This window comes from Tarenaya hassleriana, unplaced genomic scaffold (genome assembly GCF_000463585.1).
Source record: "Tarenaya hassleriana unplaced genomic scaffold, ASM46358v1 Cleome22, whole genome shotgun sequence".
Lineage (NCBI taxonomy): Eukaryota > Viridiplantae > Streptophyta > Magnoliopsida > Brassicales > Cleomaceae > Tarenaya > Tarenaya hassleriana.
Window position 1 is genome coordinate 1,129,322 of NW_010965541.1, and position 19,221 is coordinate 1,148,542.

General features: G+C 34.7%; 2 protein-coding genes and 1 long non-coding RNA gene across 5 annotated transcripts in view; all 3 read right to left on the reverse strand.

The window, feature by feature from the left end:
* LOC104814946 (probable 6-phosphogluconolactonase 5, chloroplastic) overlaps positions 1-110 on the reverse strand; it is a 2,140-nt gene extending 2,030 nt beyond the window's left edge. The window contains exon 1 of the mRNA XM_010543199.2: positions 19-110. The gene's annotated coding sequence lies outside the window, so the exon portion shown is untranslated. The remainder of the gene's footprint in view (positions 1-18) is intronic.
* Positions 111-4,233: 4,123 nt separating this feature from the next.
* Positions 4,234-7,248, reverse strand: LOC104814947. 3 transcript variants are annotated; one of them, XR_772022.1, is made up of 7 exons: positions 7,052-7,248; positions 6,850-6,964; positions 6,582-6,631; positions 6,411-6,439; positions 5,479-5,774; positions 4,525-4,622; positions 4,234-4,384 (listed from the first exon to the last, which is right to left on the reverse strand). It is a non-coding gene; the product is annotated as an uncharacterized LOC104814947 (long non-coding RNA). The 3 variants fall into 3 exon arrangements; XR_772024.1 differs by having other exon boundaries at positions 4,234-4,405; XR_772025.1 differs by having other exon boundaries at positions 6,411-6,482.
* Positions 7,249-8,166: 918 nt separating this feature from the next.
* Positions 8,167-13,194, reverse strand: LOC104814948 (polyadenylate-binding protein-interacting protein 10-like). Its single transcript, XM_010543201.2, has 11 exons — positions 13,080-13,194; positions 12,416-12,959; positions 10,846-10,953; positions 10,719-10,763; positions 10,563-10,635; positions 10,372-10,484; positions 10,129-10,188; positions 9,991-10,038; positions 9,833-9,901; positions 9,395-9,456; positions 8,167-8,584 (listed from the first exon to the last, which is right to left on the reverse strand). The coding sequence occupies exons 2-11, from the start codon at positions 12,887-12,889 to the stop codon at positions 8,527-8,529; spliced, it is 1,110 nt and encodes a 369-aa protein (XP_010541503.1). The 5' UTR covers positions 12,890-12,959; positions 13,080-13,194; the 3' UTR covers positions 8,167-8,526.
* Positions 13,195-19,221: the final 6,027 nt, after the last annotated feature.

A 19,221-nucleotide genomic window follows, 5' to 3' on the forward strand; every position in this document is an offset into this window, starting at 1 on the left:
AACTGTCGACGAAGAGCGGGGTTCTTATAGGACGCGGAGAAGGAGCGAGGAATTTGATGCGAAGATTTGGCACAGTCGTCTTCATCAGGAGGAGAGAGAAATGCTCATTCATTTTCTCTCACTTTAATTTATTTTATTTGCTTAATATATAATATATTAATTACGAACCAAAACAGAAAAATGTCACATTTACGTGAAAACCTAAATAGCAAAAATTGCGGGTTAAAAAAAAAAGAAATTCACTGTGGATAGAGAAGGTGCTGCATTTCTCCACTAAATAATAAATATGACCCAAAATATTTTTAAATACAAAATAGACACTTACCCAAAACACAAAAAAAAAAATTATAATGATATTCAGACACAAAACAAAATAGACAGTTATCCAAAATTTAGAAAAAATATTCAACTATGTCCAAATCCAAATCCATAATAGATAGTTATTGTAAAAGCCTAGAAAAATATGTAATTATTTTTCAAATCGAAAATAGAATTCGAGTCACATAGGTGAGAAAAAAGCGTATAAATATTTATTGAAAATTTTAGGGTATTTTTTTTTATGAAAATTTTAGGTTGTTGGCGTGGCGATGCAGTAAAGTTGTGTGAATATGAAGTTTGGAAATTTGGTACAAACGCCAAAAATGTGAGGGAAATGATAAATAAATAAAAAAAAAGTCGTATACATATATTATTTAAAACTGAAATATAATTAATATTAATTAAATTTATTAGAATTAGTTAGTTTTAATTAAGGATAAAATTAGAAATTATTTTAAAAAATTATCTAAAAAAATTAAAATAATATCTATTTAAAAATAATTTTTTTTGTTTATAATTTCAACTATTAAGAAACGGAGAGAGTAGTTACTACAGAAAAATATAATACCTTTTTGCATATCTTTTGTATATGCCGAATGTATAAAAACTTGAGCTTATTTAATTAAAATATAAAATATTTAGATTATAATAAAGTGAGTTTGCATTGTCCTTCTCTTTTACAATATTAGATCGAGAAACATAATCATGATAACTTAATCCAAAATATAATTTAAAGAAAATAATTATAGATACTTTTAAAAATACTTAGTCTTTTAAAACGAAAATATGGCAATATTTATTTAATTGTTTTCAATTAGTACAAAACTTTATATCCGGAGCCATGTGAAGCTTATTAAGCTCCGTACATCGAGGAAAATGCAATGGCAAATGGCAAATGGCAATCCATTTTTATATCTACAAAATAAAATAATCCGCTTTAATATCATCAGAAACTATTTCAATTAGTACTAAAACTTTAAACTTACATGATAAATTGGAAAAACTAATACAATTAGAGCATATATTAATCAGAGCATACGAGATGAGTTTTTTAAAATGTACATAGATGTGCTATTATCTCTTGATATTACTGAATACTGATACTAAATACTTACACACACACATACATATATATATATATATACATCAAGCTTTTTTTTATTAATTTGTTTTGAATCAAATTATGATATTTATGTTACATATATTAAAATATGGTATTTGTATATAGGTGTTGAATAAAAAAAATAACTTGTACCATGATCTATAATTACCCGCAACTAATTCTCGTCTCGGCTATGAGATCCAACTTGTAACGTCAGTCATCTATGGCATGGTAAACTCATGGGGTATGTCTTTTATGCTGCCTAAGTACTTTCTTAAGGAAATAGACAGCTTATGTGCGTCATTCATATGGCAACACTCGACCAACAAGACTCCAAGCCACCGTATCTCCTGGGAAGCGATTTGTAAGCCACGAAAGGAAGGAGGGCCCGACGTACGACAACTGGAGGAATTAAACATTGTCTTTCGATTAAAGCTGGTCTGGTTGTTGTCTAGTAAAGCAAGTTCACTATGGGTTGCTTGGGTGAAAGCGAACATCTTCGAGACTGCCACTTATTGGGAAACTAAACCATCACAAAACACATCATGGAATCTGCGGAAACTGTTGCAGATGAAGACTCTAGCCTGTCAGTTCATAGGAGTTAGGCTCGGGAATGGAAGTAACACCTCTTTTTGGTATGACTCTTGGTTGGACATTGGCCCTATTATTGATTTTGTTGGTGACTCAGGTCCTACTCAATTGCGAGTGTCGAAATCGGCCACAGTTGAGGTTGTGAACAACGACATGTGGTTTCTTCCTCCGGCGAGAAGTGACAAGATCCAAGAGCTACAATTCAAGTTGCTGGACACTACAACCCCATTCGTCCCGTGTCTTTAGAGTTGTCTCTACTTTTGTAATTATTTTGTATTTTTTTCGAGGTTAATTCAATCACATTTTATCAAAAAAAAATCTCGTACTATGATAAATATCATCGTACTATAATATTAAATACTTTTATTAAAATGTGATGTTATATTTTCTGAATAGAATTTTATACTGTATTTCCAATGACGATTAATATGTATATTCATAATTTATAAATCATTTACTAAAATCATATAAACTGTATGTATAGGATCTGTATATTTGAATTAAAATATAAATAAAATGGATTCAAATTTAATAACAATTTCGGAAAGCATTTTCTTTATTTTATTTCCTTGCTATATTCATATAGTTTTTTACTTTTAAGAAACTTTTCGGTGGTTAGTCGAAAGGAAAATATAGAAATGATTAGTTAATGCAAAAAACACATAATATTTTTGAACCTTGCGAGCAATATATATAAAATTGAGCTGATCCACTTAAAATTATAAAATAATTATATGATTTTAAAAAAGTAGGTTTTGCATTGCCCTTTTCTTTTACAATTTAGGATCGATATATATACAAGAGATAATTAAATCTAAATAAATTTAAATAAAATAATATAGATATTTTAAATTTTTTGTTCTTTTAAAACCAAAGAGTGATAATATTTTTTAAGGTAAAACCCCTAAAAAACCTTAAACTTACAAAAATATATAGAAATAAACTTTCAACTTGAAAAACTATCATTCAATTCCCGAACTTGTAATTTGTCACTGAATAAAACTTTGAACTTGCAAATTATTGCTCTAATAAACCTTTGACCGGTTTGACCACAATTTAAGGCGATCGGAAATCTACGTATTAACGGATTGCTGATGTCACCTTATACACGTTATCAATTTTAATTTAAAAAATGATATCAGCAATCCGTCAATACGTGGATTTCTGATCGTTTGAAATTGTGGTCAAATCGGTCAAAGATTTATTAGAACAATAATTTGCAAGTTCGAGGTTTTATTCAGTGACAAGTTACAAGTTCGGGGATTGAATGACAGTTTTTCAAGTTGAAGGTTTATTTGTATATATTTTTGTAAGTTGAAGGTTTTTAGGGGTTTTACCCTATTTTTTAATTGTTGATAGAAAAAGTTGGCATTTAGTGTGCTATGCTTGCTAAGGAGTTATGCATCCAAACTCGCGTGAATTTTATTAAGTTTTTTTTTAAATAATATTTTTATGAAGTTTCGTACTAGCTAATTAAATATACAAAGATCTTTATAAATTGAATTATGATGTTAATTTGTTTTGAATCAAACTATGAGGGAAGCGTTTTCTTTATTTTCTGTTCTTTATTTCCTTTATATATATATATATTCATTTTTTTTTACTTTTATGAAAAAACACATGTACGTATATATATATATATATATAAATATAAACTTTAGGTGGTTATGCAGTGAGGTCGCATGAATCTGAAGTAGGTAAATTGAGAAAAAAAAACAAAAAAAAAACGTGAAAGGGAATATATATTATTTTTGAACCTTGGGTAGAATGTACACATAGAGAATTGAACTGATTCACTTGAAATTATAAAATATCTAGATGATTAATAAAAGTGGGTTTGCATTGCCTTTTTCTTTTACAAATTAGGATCTATAAATGTAAACAAGATTATTAAATCTGAAATACAATTTAAATAAAATAATATAGATTTTTTAAAATCCTTTTAAAACCAAAGAATGACTATTTTTTAATTGATTTTGGAAAAAATGGTAGTTAGTATGTTAGATAGGAGTGTCAATCGGACCGACGCAATTTGAGTCTCCATTTGGTCTGTGAGTTTCGAGTTTGAATTTGGGGTGGCTCGAATTTTTTCGGATCTATATCACCAAGTTCGAAACTTGGCTCTATAGACTTTGGATTCGGACTTAGGTCGAGTCCGCCTACTCAATTCTTTCAAAGTTAATATTCGGATCTTTAAACTGATCCGAAGCCCGATTTGAATCTGACCCGAAAATCCAATTTTTTTTTTGCCGAAAAATTAAATCCAAACACCGACATTTTTGGAATGGACTCTTCTTATTCTTCTTCTTGAGCTCGAGGAAACCCGGCTGCCCATCAAAGTTCCTGATCCAATCTCTTAGCAGAATCCATTTCCTGCGTTAACAGAAGAATTCTCTGCAGCTAGTTTTAGGTTGTCATCCGTGGTTTACACAGCTATTACGTAACGGGATTCATCGATTCATATTGAAGTTTATCTCAAAACATTATGCATTGACACGAGAGAGAATACATACCCCCGACAGAGTGTCGAAATGCTACTGTCCTCGCTCTACAAGATTCGGTCGATATGCTTCCTGTCTTTTGTGAAACGCGGGTTCACCTTCATGTGACGCTTGTGGCACAATGCACAAAGCAAAAAGAGGATAAATATATGATGCACGTGTATCTACCAAATACGAAAATATTAGCAAACAAAAAGTCGGGACTCCAAACACGCAAAAGGTATGATTAGCGTGACGAGAAGATTTGTTTTCGATACTTGACAAAAAGAAGATGTGTGCCCTCTACAAAATATGAGATGATCAAGTACTATCCATATATTGTCTGAAATATCATTAAAAAGGCAGCCCGGCGCACAAAGCATCCAGTTGAGCAGAGGTCTGGTAAAGGATCCCACCACAAGGGTGTATTGTAGACAAACCTTACCTTTGCATAAAATATTCTGCAAGACAATGCTCCCATGACCTCTATGTCACAACGGCAACACCTTAACCGGTGCGCCAAGAAATACTTTCCATTGCATGAATAAGTCTTGTTTTAGTATCATGAGTAGATAATTTTCTTCTAAGGCAAGTACCATCAGTACATATTTTATTATGTATTTCCGGAAAAGGAAAGGACAACAGAAGATGCATGCATCTGACCAGACATGAGAGTTACAGGGAGTCCTGATCAGACAGAATTTAGGGTTCCAAAAACACAGGCCAAATCCTTTTTGTTGCAAGAAAATAAAATCTTGAGAACCCAGTATCAGTATATGTTATGCAGAAGTATAGAACACAAAGCAAATGATGCATGCCCTCGACAAATTATGGGAGAGTCGACCAATTAATTATCCGCAAAGTCCCGAAAACCTTTTTTGTTGCATGAAGAAGTCTCAAGTAGTATCGGCAAAACGATTTGTCATGCTTGTTCCAAACATCGGAAATGGTATTGAAAAATAAAAAACGAGAATATCAACCAATTACCTTAAAGTGCTGCTCGTCTGAAAGGTGAGGCATGGATATAAGACTCGTACATCGCCAAATCCAGAAGCAACCCCGGGTTTTCGTCTCGTAACCATGGATGGATGTGCTGATATTGCATAACTGTTTCAACGTTGTTGACTAACAAAGATCATATAATAAGGCTACACCGTCTGGTTTTCAAACAACTTGCCTAGTGCTTCTGCTGCCTATGACCCTTGTTTAGAAGCCTTCTCACGAAATCTTTCGCAATGGACGATATGGAATGCCATGCCAAATCCTCGAAACCAGGTTTTGCCCTAATAAGCACACAGAAAAACTGCAGATTCAGTTTCTTTCATAGAAAGGCCTGCTTCCATGCATTCATATTCATATACAAGTCATGACTCGGATACACCACATATCAGATTCAGTACATTAGCACATGAAGAGTACTTCTAGTGCAACATAGTAAGCACTCTGTACCTACGACGTCATTAAGACGTTGATCTGAAAATGTAAAAGATTAACAAAAACACCTTTGTTGATCAGTACACAAAAATGTTGGAGAGAAATCATAAGTTACACAGAGAACCGTGGGAAAAAACACGAAAAGTTAGACAGAGAGCTTATAAAGAAGAGAATTTGCAAGGTAAGGCAACAAAATCAGGTTCCTTTATTATGATTCTCGCAAAGAAGAGAGAACGTTACGCGAGAAGAAGCTGCACCCAAGATGATAAGTGAACATTTCAAGTTACAGCTCTTCCGTACGCAGTCATTTATAAGAAAGGAGAAAACACGCAAAAAAAAAGGTTATTACCAAATCTCGCAAAATCAGACAAGCCGAAATCATGACCTTGAGTATGAAATATGATATATTCATTAGCCAAAATCAGACAAGCATGGCATCCTCATTAAGTATGATCTATTCAAAGCCATATAAGCAGACTGTGTACCTCTGGTTCCAGATCACGATGTACAACACCTTCAAGATGGAAAAAAGTGTACAAGAATTCGCTTAGCATCAGCTTCAGGGTATTAAGGCGTAAGCAAATACAGATTCAGACTCGAAATACGACGAAAAATGTAAAGTTAACATTTAAGCAGGAAGGGCCTAAAACACTAACAAAGAAAGAGAGTCGGGATTCTGTCCGAAAGCTCTCTGCCTTCACATAACCTGAAATCATATACCGGAGTGGAAAATGAAATACCTAAAGTCAGCTCATTTTATAAGCTTTCTCGAAGCATCAATGGCATAGAAGTTATATAATTGCCATTACAGTATAATGAATCATTAGCCAACAAACACATTGGGAAGACAGCAGTTCATAGACTCCTGAGTATCGTCCGAAACTGGAGATAACAGAATGAAGCTAGACAAAGCTCTATGCTTACCTGAATTTCCCCGTTCATCATGGCACACTTTATCAAGACCAACCATCTCAGAAGCCTGAACCTTTTTCTCCCTTGCACCATGCTGACAGAAACCTGGTAAAATCCACAAGTCAAACTATCCCACCCAAGTTATTGTCATGTTCCAAAACTTCAACCGGTAATGTTGGGATCACATTGTCTTAATGATGGAAGAAAACACTACCGAGAGAGACTCGCAGTAGCTTTAGAGATGATTTTGACCACCGCCACAGTTTGCCCTTTCTTCGCCTTCGCCCAACATGTGCGACCAAAACCCTAATTTCTTGTCAAGCCTCGAGCCGCCATGCCGGCGGAGGAGGAGGGAACGGCCACTTGAACTTTCTCCCCGGAGCTACTCCGGCCGGCAATGGGCTCTAGAATGGGCTATGGGTCGTCGTTGAAAAATGCATTCTAGTTTAGCTAAAACGACAGCAGCTGGAAATAATAATAATAATAATAATAATAATAATAATAATAATAATAATAATAATAATAATAATAATAATAATAATAATAATAATAATAATAATAATAATAATAATAATAATTTGTAACAGTAATTTCTTTATTAAGAAATATAACATTCTGTATAGAAAACAAATCTCTGCTCCCAATATTATGTATGTCATGGTTGTCATCTGACCTCACCATTAATATGTTTATATTGTCTAAAACATAGTTTCTGCCTAAGAAATCACTCTAACAAGGCTATCTGAATAAGATATGTTAACAATTAATAATTGTAATTTAATTTGTAAAATTTTGTCAGTTATAATTTTATTTAAAAAAGAAAGAGAGGTCCGGAGGGGACAAGAATACAAAGAGCTCGGATCAACCTGCACAAATACGTCGCATTGAACCAGACCGGATCCGGATCAGTAGACGATTGAGTCAGGATCAAAGAGGGGCCGAATTGGACCTGCAGAGAAGTTAGACGAACTGATCCGGATCAGTCCAGCGACTAATCCAGACCAGATCAATTGCTCGAGAGATTAGGCCCGATTCAAGTCTCACCACAAGGGACTAGGATCCTCGTAACACGGGGTCGAAAGGACCGGTTGCTAGAACTAAATAATCAGCATAGAAGAACCACGATGTGTGTTGAAACTGAAAGTACATGACAGCATATATATATATATATATATATATATAATGTCCAAATGGAAACTAAGCTTACAAAACCAACATTCGAAGCAAATACTAACTTTAAGAAAACAAAGGCTCAAGAGCCAACGAACACCATTAATAATGGGTGGGAAATCAATCAATGAAAGAGACCACCAGAGAAAATAACAGAGAGACCAAAGAAACCAGAAAGGGAAATTAAACCAACAACAGAAGAGATGAACAAAGATTTGTCTGTCCAAAAGGGAAATTAAGCCAACCAACCCCCATGAAAATTATTCAAAAGAAAAATGGGTTTTTCAACAAAAGGTTTCCAATCGAAACTTTTGCTTAGTGAGGAGGAGAAGAAGGGTTCTTCAAAGATACCAGGCAGCCAGCCAAGCAAACCATAACACAGTATCATGTTTAAACAGAAAACGCCTCAAGTACCTTAAATATCTCTCTCTCTCTCCCTGCATATCTGTTTTAAACTCACAAAGCCATATGTATATATAGAGAGAGATCTCTCCGGGGTCGGCAACTGGGAAAAAAGATTCAGTTGAACTGAGGACGGGGAAGTCGCGGCCTCACCGGTGTCTTTGACGGGCTAACCCTTCACACATTCAAACCAATCCCAAAAAACCAAACATTAGTCTCTGCATTCATATCTTCTTTCTTTCTATACAGGTTTACCAAAACGGCAAAACAAAGAAACAATGAACTTCTCAAAACAGAACCTGAACGCTAAGCTTTTCTCTACAACTTTTTTATTCGATGGTACCAAGTTTAGGAGAATCCTTTGGAATGCTTTAGTCATATTCTCGTTGAAAGGATGGTTTATTAACGAGAGAAACACGTAAGAAAGGAAACAAATATAATCGGGGGTGTGTATACTTTATTGATAAAAGGCCTAAGAAAAACAACAGTTATGATGGGAGGAATTTAACGTCTAAAAACCGGAAAAGTTTCATATGCTAAGTGAACTGAAAATGTAATGAACAAAAGCTTCATGCAATATCAAAGGAATCGAGCGGAAAAAAAAAACTAAGCAGACCAACTGAATTTATCAAAAACCCTCATTTGTTTCTACACAGATCACATTTTCCAGAAAGACGCCAAAATTATGGACTGAAAATCAGGATTTAGGTTAATCCCTTTATTAATGTGTACACAAACTACCTACAGCTAAAGGTTAACGTCCAAGCACTTGAACAGGAATTGCATAGCAAGTGAAATGATAAGGAACAGACAGAAATATTTGCAAATTCTTACCCCAAATCAAGATTTAAATAACGAAAAACTAACGGCTACCCTACCACACGTAAAATATAACAGAAACCCTGTTTTATTTCTTTCTTTTCCTATATTTAAAAAAAAAATCAAAACATAAATATCAAAGCAGGAAACAACAATAATCCCTTACCTTACGGGGAGCCCGCCCACGATGACACCACTGCAGTTGAGGGCAGCAATTGCACTCTCAGCCTGAAAACGTAAATTAAATTTTTGTAAGTACAAATTTATAAATTTCACTGTTTCTCCATCGAATATGTCAATTTCGTTGAGCATAAAACATGCATGGCTAGGCAAAACAAATATATAAAGAAGACCGTTTGACGTATAGTGAACAAATTTAAAGAATGCACATCGCTGAAGTGTGTATACATTCTCATGCATGAATATATATATAAATGAAGAGAATGAATGCCAATCATTGTGCGACTGTGACAAATAAAGAAGGACGTATAAAAATAACGTAAACTTTATATCCGACAATGCATCAATCACTGGAACCAATATCCAGACTAGGAAAGTTCACTATAATGAAAACTTGACCAAGAAAATGGGCACTCGGAATTACCAGCATAAACTCAACAAAAGCAATGCGGGTTTGGTGGTGATAATCTCCGAGCAGCCTCAGACGTCGAACCTTTAAAAAAAACGTGTATAAAATGATTGTAAAACGAAAAATGTGCAATAATGTTAATTATATCAGTCACAGTCATACTGAAGACATACCTCCCCGCAAATAGATTCAAAGAAAAGCTTCAAATCTGCCTGAGAGATCTGTGACCAAACATACCAAACATAAATGCAAGCAGTTATTAGTTGTAACGAAATTACCTCGTAACGGGATGATAATTGAAAAAAAAATACCTTGTTGTCAATGTTAGTACAGTAGACAGTCCTAGAGCACATCTCCCTCTCATCCTCAGACTGGAAAAAAAAAAAGCATTATGCAAAGCCATAATGGATAAGTTTGATTTAAAACTACTCAAAAGAGATCTCGAGTTTAGCTAGGGCAACGATCAAGTCACCACAATTTACAAAATCCATGTTTTAGTAACAATTGTGTGAAGCTCGTAAATCCCCGATACATCACAGTTATGTGAAACTCACCCTGGGAAGGAAAGTCGGGTTAACTGGTGCAATAGCAGTTTTGGAAGGAAGCACCCTAACAGGGTAAAACCCAAGCATAGTGCCTGACATGCTCAGAGCAGCCCTAGCTCCCCCTGTAATATCCTTCAACAGTGAATAAAAACATGGCCGGAAATTTAAACTTGTAATATGCAAAGTTGACGAAAGAGTACCTGCATCAGTGAACTCAATGAAAGCAAATCGGAGAACAGAGTTGGGATCGCCACATACACGACAATCAACAACCTTCAGATACACAAAATTACAAGCAGATCGAATGAGAAGCAACTCAAATATATCAATACACTGAACATAGTAATATTGTTTACCTGTCCACAGTTAAGAAAGAGACCTGCAAGCTGCTCTTCGGTAACCTATAAACCAGAAAAAAAAAGGTTTATTTGATGATGGTTTTCGCACGAGAATACACATAAGCCGGAAGTTCTATTGGGTCACCTGTTGATCAATGTCAGCCACATATACAGTTCTCCCAATTATCTCTTCCCTCTGAGCCATGCTTGTCCGTTTGTTCATTCTACGCTTACCTTGGCCATTGTTCCTTCTCTGCAGGGGAAAACAAAAGCGATAAGAGAAAAATTAAATTATATACTCAAACCATCCATAAAGATTCAAGCAAATAATCATGAACAAATTATTGATTCATAACACATCATTCTAATCCCCAGCACATAGTGGAGTAATTCAGGAAAAGCTCCAAATTTTGGGTCATTATCTGCCCGCGGACTGAATCCATCAGATCTTAAAATTCATGTATGAAAAAAAAAATTCCATGCAACGCATACGTTGTCTCCATGCAACACAACACATCCATAAAGATTCACGCAAATAACAATGAACAAATCGTTGATCCATAACACATTATCCTAATCCACAGAACATAGTAGCGGAATTCAGGCAAAGCTCCAAAGCTTACATATATAGATCATTTTCTCAACACCAAACAGCAAATGAAAGAACCACAGGAGCAATGCAAAATAACATTGAAAAGGATAGAAAAACTTTCAGAGACAACACACGAACTCAATAAGTTCTTCAACAAAATAACTGAGCAAACAACTCACAAAAGATAATGGAATACAAGAAAACCTCAGAACCTTCCTATTCGTTCACCATGTTATCTAGCAGGAAGTAAAAAGGACACGAAGATCGAAATTCAAAGAAAACATTTAGTAGAACATATGAATAAAACACTTACCATCAAAGCCCTAAAAACCCGAAATATGCATTTACGGAAAAGGAAAGTTAACACGACTTGTCTAACTGTTTTCTTGAAATGTAGAAGGAAAGTTGACACGACTTGTCTAACTGTTTTCTTGAAATGTAGCTGTACGTAATATAGTCAAGACTTCATATATCAGTCGTTTTCTCAACAAACCCAAAGCAAATGAAAGAAACTAACAGAAACTAAGATACTTTGTCATGCAACGCAGAAAACCGAGAAGCTTTTCAATATCAAGCAAACAGCTCAAAGGACAAAATACGATACACGTAAAGCTCAAAACTTTCCACTCATCTGGTCTCTTATACCATAAACTGATGCACTTGTCGGTCCACAATCAAGCAAATGACTCGTGAGCCATCACATAACAAAATCTACAAAACGCTCAAAACTTCGAATCACCAGCTTTCTCTGCATCATTTATCGTCAAGATGAGAGACTACGCGAATCGTGAGACAGAATTCACACACAAATCTAAAACCTTGTTAAGGAAGGAGAATTCACATGCCAAGCACAGCCCTTTTCCAGAAACGCAGAAATGTGTATGCAGTACAACCAAAACGTGCAAATTGACTACTTTCTCAATAACTCAACAGCGAATGAAAACGTACCAAGAATCAAGAGATCATCACATAAATCATACAACAAAGCAATATGCTTTTTGATAGCCCATACGATCAAGCAAACAACTCAGGATTCAAGAAACATGACACGGCACAGTAAACAACAGAACACAGAGATCATCATATATCAGCGGAGTAGTTCAGGGGAAAAGATGATATATACCCTTCTAGCAAAATGGCCATTTCCATCAGCAGAATTAGCTTGCCCTGCAAAACCGTTAGTAAACCCTAACCCATTGGCCAAAACCCTAGATTGGTTTCGAGCCAATGAAGGAGGGACAAATTCTTCAGCCATGGGATTCAACCTAGACAACATCTCATCCAACTTTCCTATCTCACGCTTTAGATTCTCCTCACTGTCTCCCCCCGTCCCGTTTTCGGGTTTGGACCCGAACCCATTTTCCTTAAACCCAGTTGGCGTCTGATCGATCTTGTCAGTGCCATTGGCAGAAACTTCCCGATCATCGTCGTCTGGAGTCAATTTCTCGGTAGGATTCGGTATCTCGCCAGAGGAATCTGATTTAGGGTTCTGATCATCGGGGCATGGCGGCTTCATGCCCGCTGCTGAAACAGTGTTGTTCTCCAAATTCTGACCGGAAGAATCCACTTTCACACCAGCATTCTCAGCGACAGCCATGATCGGACCAAAAGATAAACCTCCGGGCTTGAACAACGATCAGAAACAAGCCAAAACAAGTCGCCTATATCTGCATCAAAATGATCATACTGAGTAGAGAAAGGGACGATTTTGAGGGAAAACGCCAATAACCCAGAGAGAGAGAGAGAGAGGGAGGGGGGGGGAGAGAGAGAGAGAGCATCACACAGACCTATCTTGTCTCGATCAATGGAATTCCATTGATGGAGAAACCCAACTTAAAGATCAACCAGTAGAAGAACGACTGAAAAAAAAAGGAAAAAGTTAAAAATTTCAAGGAGGAGATGATTAATTTAGAAGGAACAAGGCCCCTTTTGGTTATAAATAAAAAAATGTGTTACGTACCTTTATAATTATTATTTTTTTTCTCTTTAAAATGCTTCGAAATAAATATATGACATGTATGATTGAAAACAAACTTCTGTATACAAATTTATCCGCGTACTCGTACTAATGTGTGCGCATATAATATATATATATATATATATATAGACTTATGCATATTTTCAATTATATTTTTCATTAACATATATTACAACGATATTAAAATAGTTTGGATGCAGATAACACAGAAAATCTAATGATTTTTATATTATAGATAAACAATTAGATCCAACGGCCCCTTATTTCACAAAGAAATTAGAAGACTTGGTATTTTAGTAAATATGTCAATTTCTATTATAAACTATGAGACGAAAAAAAAAATTATAATCAACATGAATATCTTATTATAGAAAAGATGTAGAGTAGTTAAAAAAAGGGAAGAAAACATGGAAATACTGTACAACCGATATCATTTAAATGTTAGATATTTAACATATATTGATAGTTAAATAAATATTACCAACTTTTTTAACATAAATTTTCTAACCGTAGCTAAAATTTTTGAAATTTCAAAATTACTATTTCTTACTGTAAATTATAAATTGCAAACTCACTTTTTCTATATTATATTTGCAAACCTTCAATAGGATATTTCCAAGATATATATCAATACAACAAAAACATGCTATAAAAGAGAACATTAAATTCCAATTTATCTAAAAAAATCAACATTTACTTAAAAAATCATAAACTTAATTATCGCCTAAATTAAAACATGTAACATTTTCCTAATGTAATAGGGCAAGAAGAAGTAAGATAATCATATATTTAGAAAATCACTAAATTTTAAACACATAGAGTAACCATTATCCACACCATTTAATTCATAAATGCCTAAATTTCCATTTTTGCCAAACCTTATCGTTATGGAAAATCCTAACTTGGAATCTTCTTATGTGAAATTTCTATATTACATACTCTCTAATTAATGAAAAATATTCCCCGGGCGATAAAATAAAATTCCAAATTCCAAGACGAAATGACTAAAATAACCCTGGTTCGATGGTGGCGGAGCGCTCGCACGCGGGCGACCACATGTAGAGACAAATGATCCGACGCACGGATAAACGACACGTGTGAAAATCTGGTTGGGGGTTGGCAGATAGCCTTCTATCCGATGCTTTCTGTTCGTCGCCTTTGGGAAGAGCATCATAAATTTTAAATTTCACGCGCGAGTACAGATATTTTACACTCGCGTTTTGGAGCGACCACGTATCCAAAAAAGTGGAGATTCGTATGTCGCGCACGCGCCTGACTGCGCAAATACACCGGTGGTGAGAAAAATGAGTGAACCGAATTTTTAGTTTAGCATAAAATAAACATATGAATAAACTTTTAAAGCATATGTTTTAAAAAAATATTTAATTTAGACAGGTAACACGTTCAATCAGTTTTTTTTTTAAAATTCAAATATTTGTAAAAACAATATATAATCATCAAAGATCTATACGCACAAATATAAATAAAAACGTGCAATAAGAGAATTTGGTTTTACATAAATAGATAATGTATATTTAGTATAAAATATAGATGGACGTTTCCGGTAAGATTCTTCAAAATCGAATCGTTTAAAATTTTTAAAATAATATTTTTCGATCCAAACTGAAATTGCAATTTAAAAAAAAATCTAAAATTTTTAAATAAAAATTAAAATCGAATCAAACTGAAACCAAAACGGAATATAATATAATAATAATACATATTTTATACAATCCAAAGAATTCGAATCTAACCATTTTCAAATCAAATTCAAACCGAAAAGTGAAATGTCCATCACTAATAAAACATATATAATAAAATAGGATGTACAAAACACGAAGTTCGATATCCGTACCGAATCCATTTACGGATGTGACCCAAAAATTATGAGGTAAATTACGGGTTCAGATCGATCCGACCCGATCATAGTTGGAATCCGATTAAATTTTAATTATATATATACACATGTATATACTCGATCCATAAATCTTCAGGCTTTTGTCACCGACTCACCGGTCGGAAAAAGGCCCACATATATATATATATATATGCGCACATAGTTAACATAAAATTGACTGAAAACATTGCCATTGGATGCACACAAATTATTCCATGGGAATGAGAAAAAAGACAAGAGGATAATACGTCACCACATATGCATATATACAAAACTGTATGGATGTGTATACGTACGAGCACGTGTTTTGTATTGAGGCCATAGAATAAAGATGCAATTTTTTTGACAGATCGGTGACGTGCCGTATGGGACAGTAGTTTGAGAATTGAGTGGGTAAATAAATGGTTTTGATAAGGTCAAAGAAAAACTGTTGGAGAAAAAAAAACGGGTCAAAGAAATAATTTAACTTTCTTAATTGATGCAATCATATATTTTGACATTTTGTTGGTACCGTAAGATATTTTTACCAAGTAAAAAAAAATTCAAATGTGCGACATGGAAACCCAGAGTAAAAAAAAGGTGGACCGAGTCCTTGCATGCATGCACTATCGTTTCAAAGTGAATATTCTTAAACGACGATATATTTTATGTATATATATATATATGTATTGACCTAATCATGATAAATATATTTGAAATACGTATTTTTTTTTTGGGCGAAGTAAAATGTAAAACACGTTTAATGTACTAAGTAAGGAATTTCACCTCTACCGCAGCTTCTTTATTATGCTACTACTCGATATGGGATTATGAAACCCTAATTAATGAAATGATAACAAAATGTGTAATAGATGAAGAAACCTAGAATGAGATTATAGAATTAGGGAAGTTTATTGTTTGAGCACCTTAGCTAGGTCTTGATATTGCTTCAAAGGAGGAAGAAGATGTATTAATCAAGAGAAAAATGTAAAACTTTCACCCCTAAAAAACAACATATTATAGCAACAACAATTTTTTTTTTTTTTTGTTGCAAACAACCTATCATTCAAAACGATATTCGTTTGCAATTATCAAAATCGTTGCAACGAAAAGAATTTCGTTGCTAACAGAGAAAATTTATCGTTGCAAATTAGAAATGAAATTTCAATGCCAATCTATCAACCAAATTTCATTGAAAGGGTAATAAATATGATAAATAGTAAGGAAAAAATACAATAAATGGGAAAAAAAACTTCAAAACAATAAAAATGTTTGAGTAGAAATTAATGATAAGATTTGAATGTGATGTAATAAAATCCACTAAATCATCCCCAAGCGGCTAATTCACCTTTTAGGACATCCAAAAAAGCACGTCGAGGTCGTGCATCACTACAAAAAAACTGTTATTTTGCAACGAAAAATTTTCGTTGCAAACAGAGTAATTTCGTTGCAAAATGGCTTTTGCAACGAAAAAGAAACAAAATTTCTTGCGTTGGTAACGCGTCGTTGCAAACCAGAAATCGTTGCTAATCGTTGCAACTAGCAACGACTTAGCAACGAAAAATATTTCGTTGCTAACCTAGCAACGAAAGCACAACGCATCGTTTTCGTTGCTACTTACAACGATATTTCTTGCGTTGCTAAAGCATTGTAAAATTAGCAACGAAATTTCGTTGGTAGTAGCAACGTATTTAGAACGAAAATTTTCGTTGCTACTAGCAACGCTTAGCAACGAAAACTGCGTTGCAACGGTTGTTCTGCGTATTATAAAAATCCTAAGTTTGCAACAAAATTACGTTGCAACGTTGTGTTGCAAAGATTCTTGCAACGTTTGTAGCAACTATTTTTTGCGTTGCAAAAGTGTATTAGCAATACTGTTAGCAACGAAATATTGCGTTGCTAACTTTAAAAAAAATTAAAAAAAAAATAAAAAACAAAAAAAATAAAAATACAATTTATTGAAAATCAAAATCGTTCAAATTAACATCGGGCGCATCTTCACCACCATCGTCGGGAGCATCATCATTTGCATCGCTACCTCCTGCACCGCCGATGTTGACATTTCCTATGTTTTGGTCAACTAGCAGTTGGAGGTAGTTGTGTCGCTGCTTTAATTCGTCGTACTTAGCTCGCGATACAAAATTGTTCTGCACCTGTTCTTCTAATTCTTGGAGTCGTCGCTGTAGTGTGACAATCTCCTGAACAACTGGTGCTTCTCCTTCCCCGGCAGCGGTGTTGACAATATCTTGTTTGAGCGACCCAAGTCCATATATACGACCGTATTTGTTCGGTTTTACGGTCTGAATTCAAATATCTCAATTAGTATGTTATTTAATTATAACTAAAAAATAAAATATTATAAGAAATAAAAAATAAACCAACTAATTACCTTGACATATAGTTCATCGATTTGCTGCTGGGATAATTGCGTTGCAGTATTCATTCCCAACGCAGTCGCTTGAGATTCTTCAAGCGTTGTTTGCTGTGATATATATATATAAGAGTTAAAAATTTAATAACTAATCTATATTTATAAAACTATTTATATATTTAAAAACGTACCGCTTGTTCGATCTCGTCGATCAAATTTTTGGCTTTCCCGTCGATTATAGTACCATCTTTCCTTGTATGTGTAACCTTTAACACATCAAGGAGCGATGGTTGCTTTCCACATGTTCGGGCCTACAAACAAAATTTTTATAATATTAATAATTTTCTATATATTATATATATGGTGTTTGAAAATATATATCAATTAATTACCAATGCATGCATGACCCGACTAAATGGCTTTCGGCCCGATGTATGCTTGCTTGGACCAGTTTCGGGAGTCACGTCCGTCGTTCTACTTTGTTTCGCCTTTTTACTTCTTTCAATGTTGACGGGATTCTCCCAGAACTCTACCATCTGGGCCCAAACCCCGCTTTCAATGTTCTTCGGGGGAGAACGATCAGGTTTCATCTGCCAATATCGTTTATACCTGTTGACCTTGGATTTGAGTATAGAAATAGAGGTAGAGAGAAGGATTAGGGTGTTGGAAGAAGTGTTTAGAGAGAGAAAGTGAAGTTGTTATTGGTAGTGTAGAAAATAGAAACGAAATTCGTTCCTATATATAGCGGAATTTTGCAACGAAATTTCGTTGCTATTTAGCAACGAAATTGCGTTGCTAACCACCTTAGCAACGAAATTGTGTTGCAAACGCGGAGTAGTAAATGCGTGCAGTGAATTCGCCAGAGACTATCGGATTTCACGCAGTTTAGCAACGAAATTTCGTTGCGACGGTGGTTAGCAACGCAATTTCGTTGCTACAGTTATTCAAATCGTTGCAAGGTTTCAGATTACTGCGACGCTCAAATCGTACCGTAGCAACGAAATCCACGTAGCAACGAAATTTCGTTGCGAAAGGATACAAATCGTTGCTACTTGTCGCCTGCATGTAGACCGATTCTGCATGGAGGAAGCAACGAAATTTCGTTGCTACCCCAGTTAGCAACGAAATTGCGTTGCTACAGTCTTAGCAACTCAATTTCGTTGCTAACTCTATATTTATTTTTTTTTTCAATCAGAATCCTCTTCATCCTCATCGTTTACATCACTTTCTTCGGGTTCACTATCTCCTTCTTCAACAATATTTTCATCAACATGTAGTATATCATCTTCAATATGACCAATAAGATTATCAACTGACGGCAATGTCAACGCGTTTAATTCTTCGACGTCATGAATGATTTCTTGAAGAGGTAGCATTGTTGAATCGGTTGCATTTTCTTCATGGGATATTCGTCGTGGTTGTATTCTGATGACCGCACTCCATTGTTCACGCCGCCGTTTAACACTTGGATAAGACATAAAACACACCTGATCAGCTTGGGATGAAAGGATGAATGGATCGTATTTTTTATACTTTCTTGTGATGTTGACATCAACAGTTCCGGAAGCGTTTTTTCTGATGCCTCTGCCCTGTGTATGATCAAACCAGTCACAGTTGAATAAAACCATTCGTAGTCCAACATAACCATTGTATTCGAGAACCATGATTTCCTTAAGAATGCCGTAGAAATCAGGTTCATTCGGT

What these genes read in the sequence shown, in the direction of transcription:
- LOC104814948 (XM_010543201.2), bottom strand. Translation starts at nt 12,889, where the DNA reads ATGGCTGTCGCTGAGAATGCTGGTGTGAAAGTGGATTCTTCCGGTCAG. An exon ending in CATTGAGTTCACTGATGCAG is followed by an intron (nt 10,485 to 10,562) that starts GTACTCTTTCGT and finishes AGGATATTACAG; the next exon opens with GGGGAGCTAGGGCTGCTCTG. An exon ending in CTTTTGTTGAGTTTATGCTG is followed by an intron (nt 9,457 to 9,832) that starts GTAATTCCGAGT and finishes TTACGTTTTCAG; the next exon opens with GCTGAGAGTGCAATTGCTGC.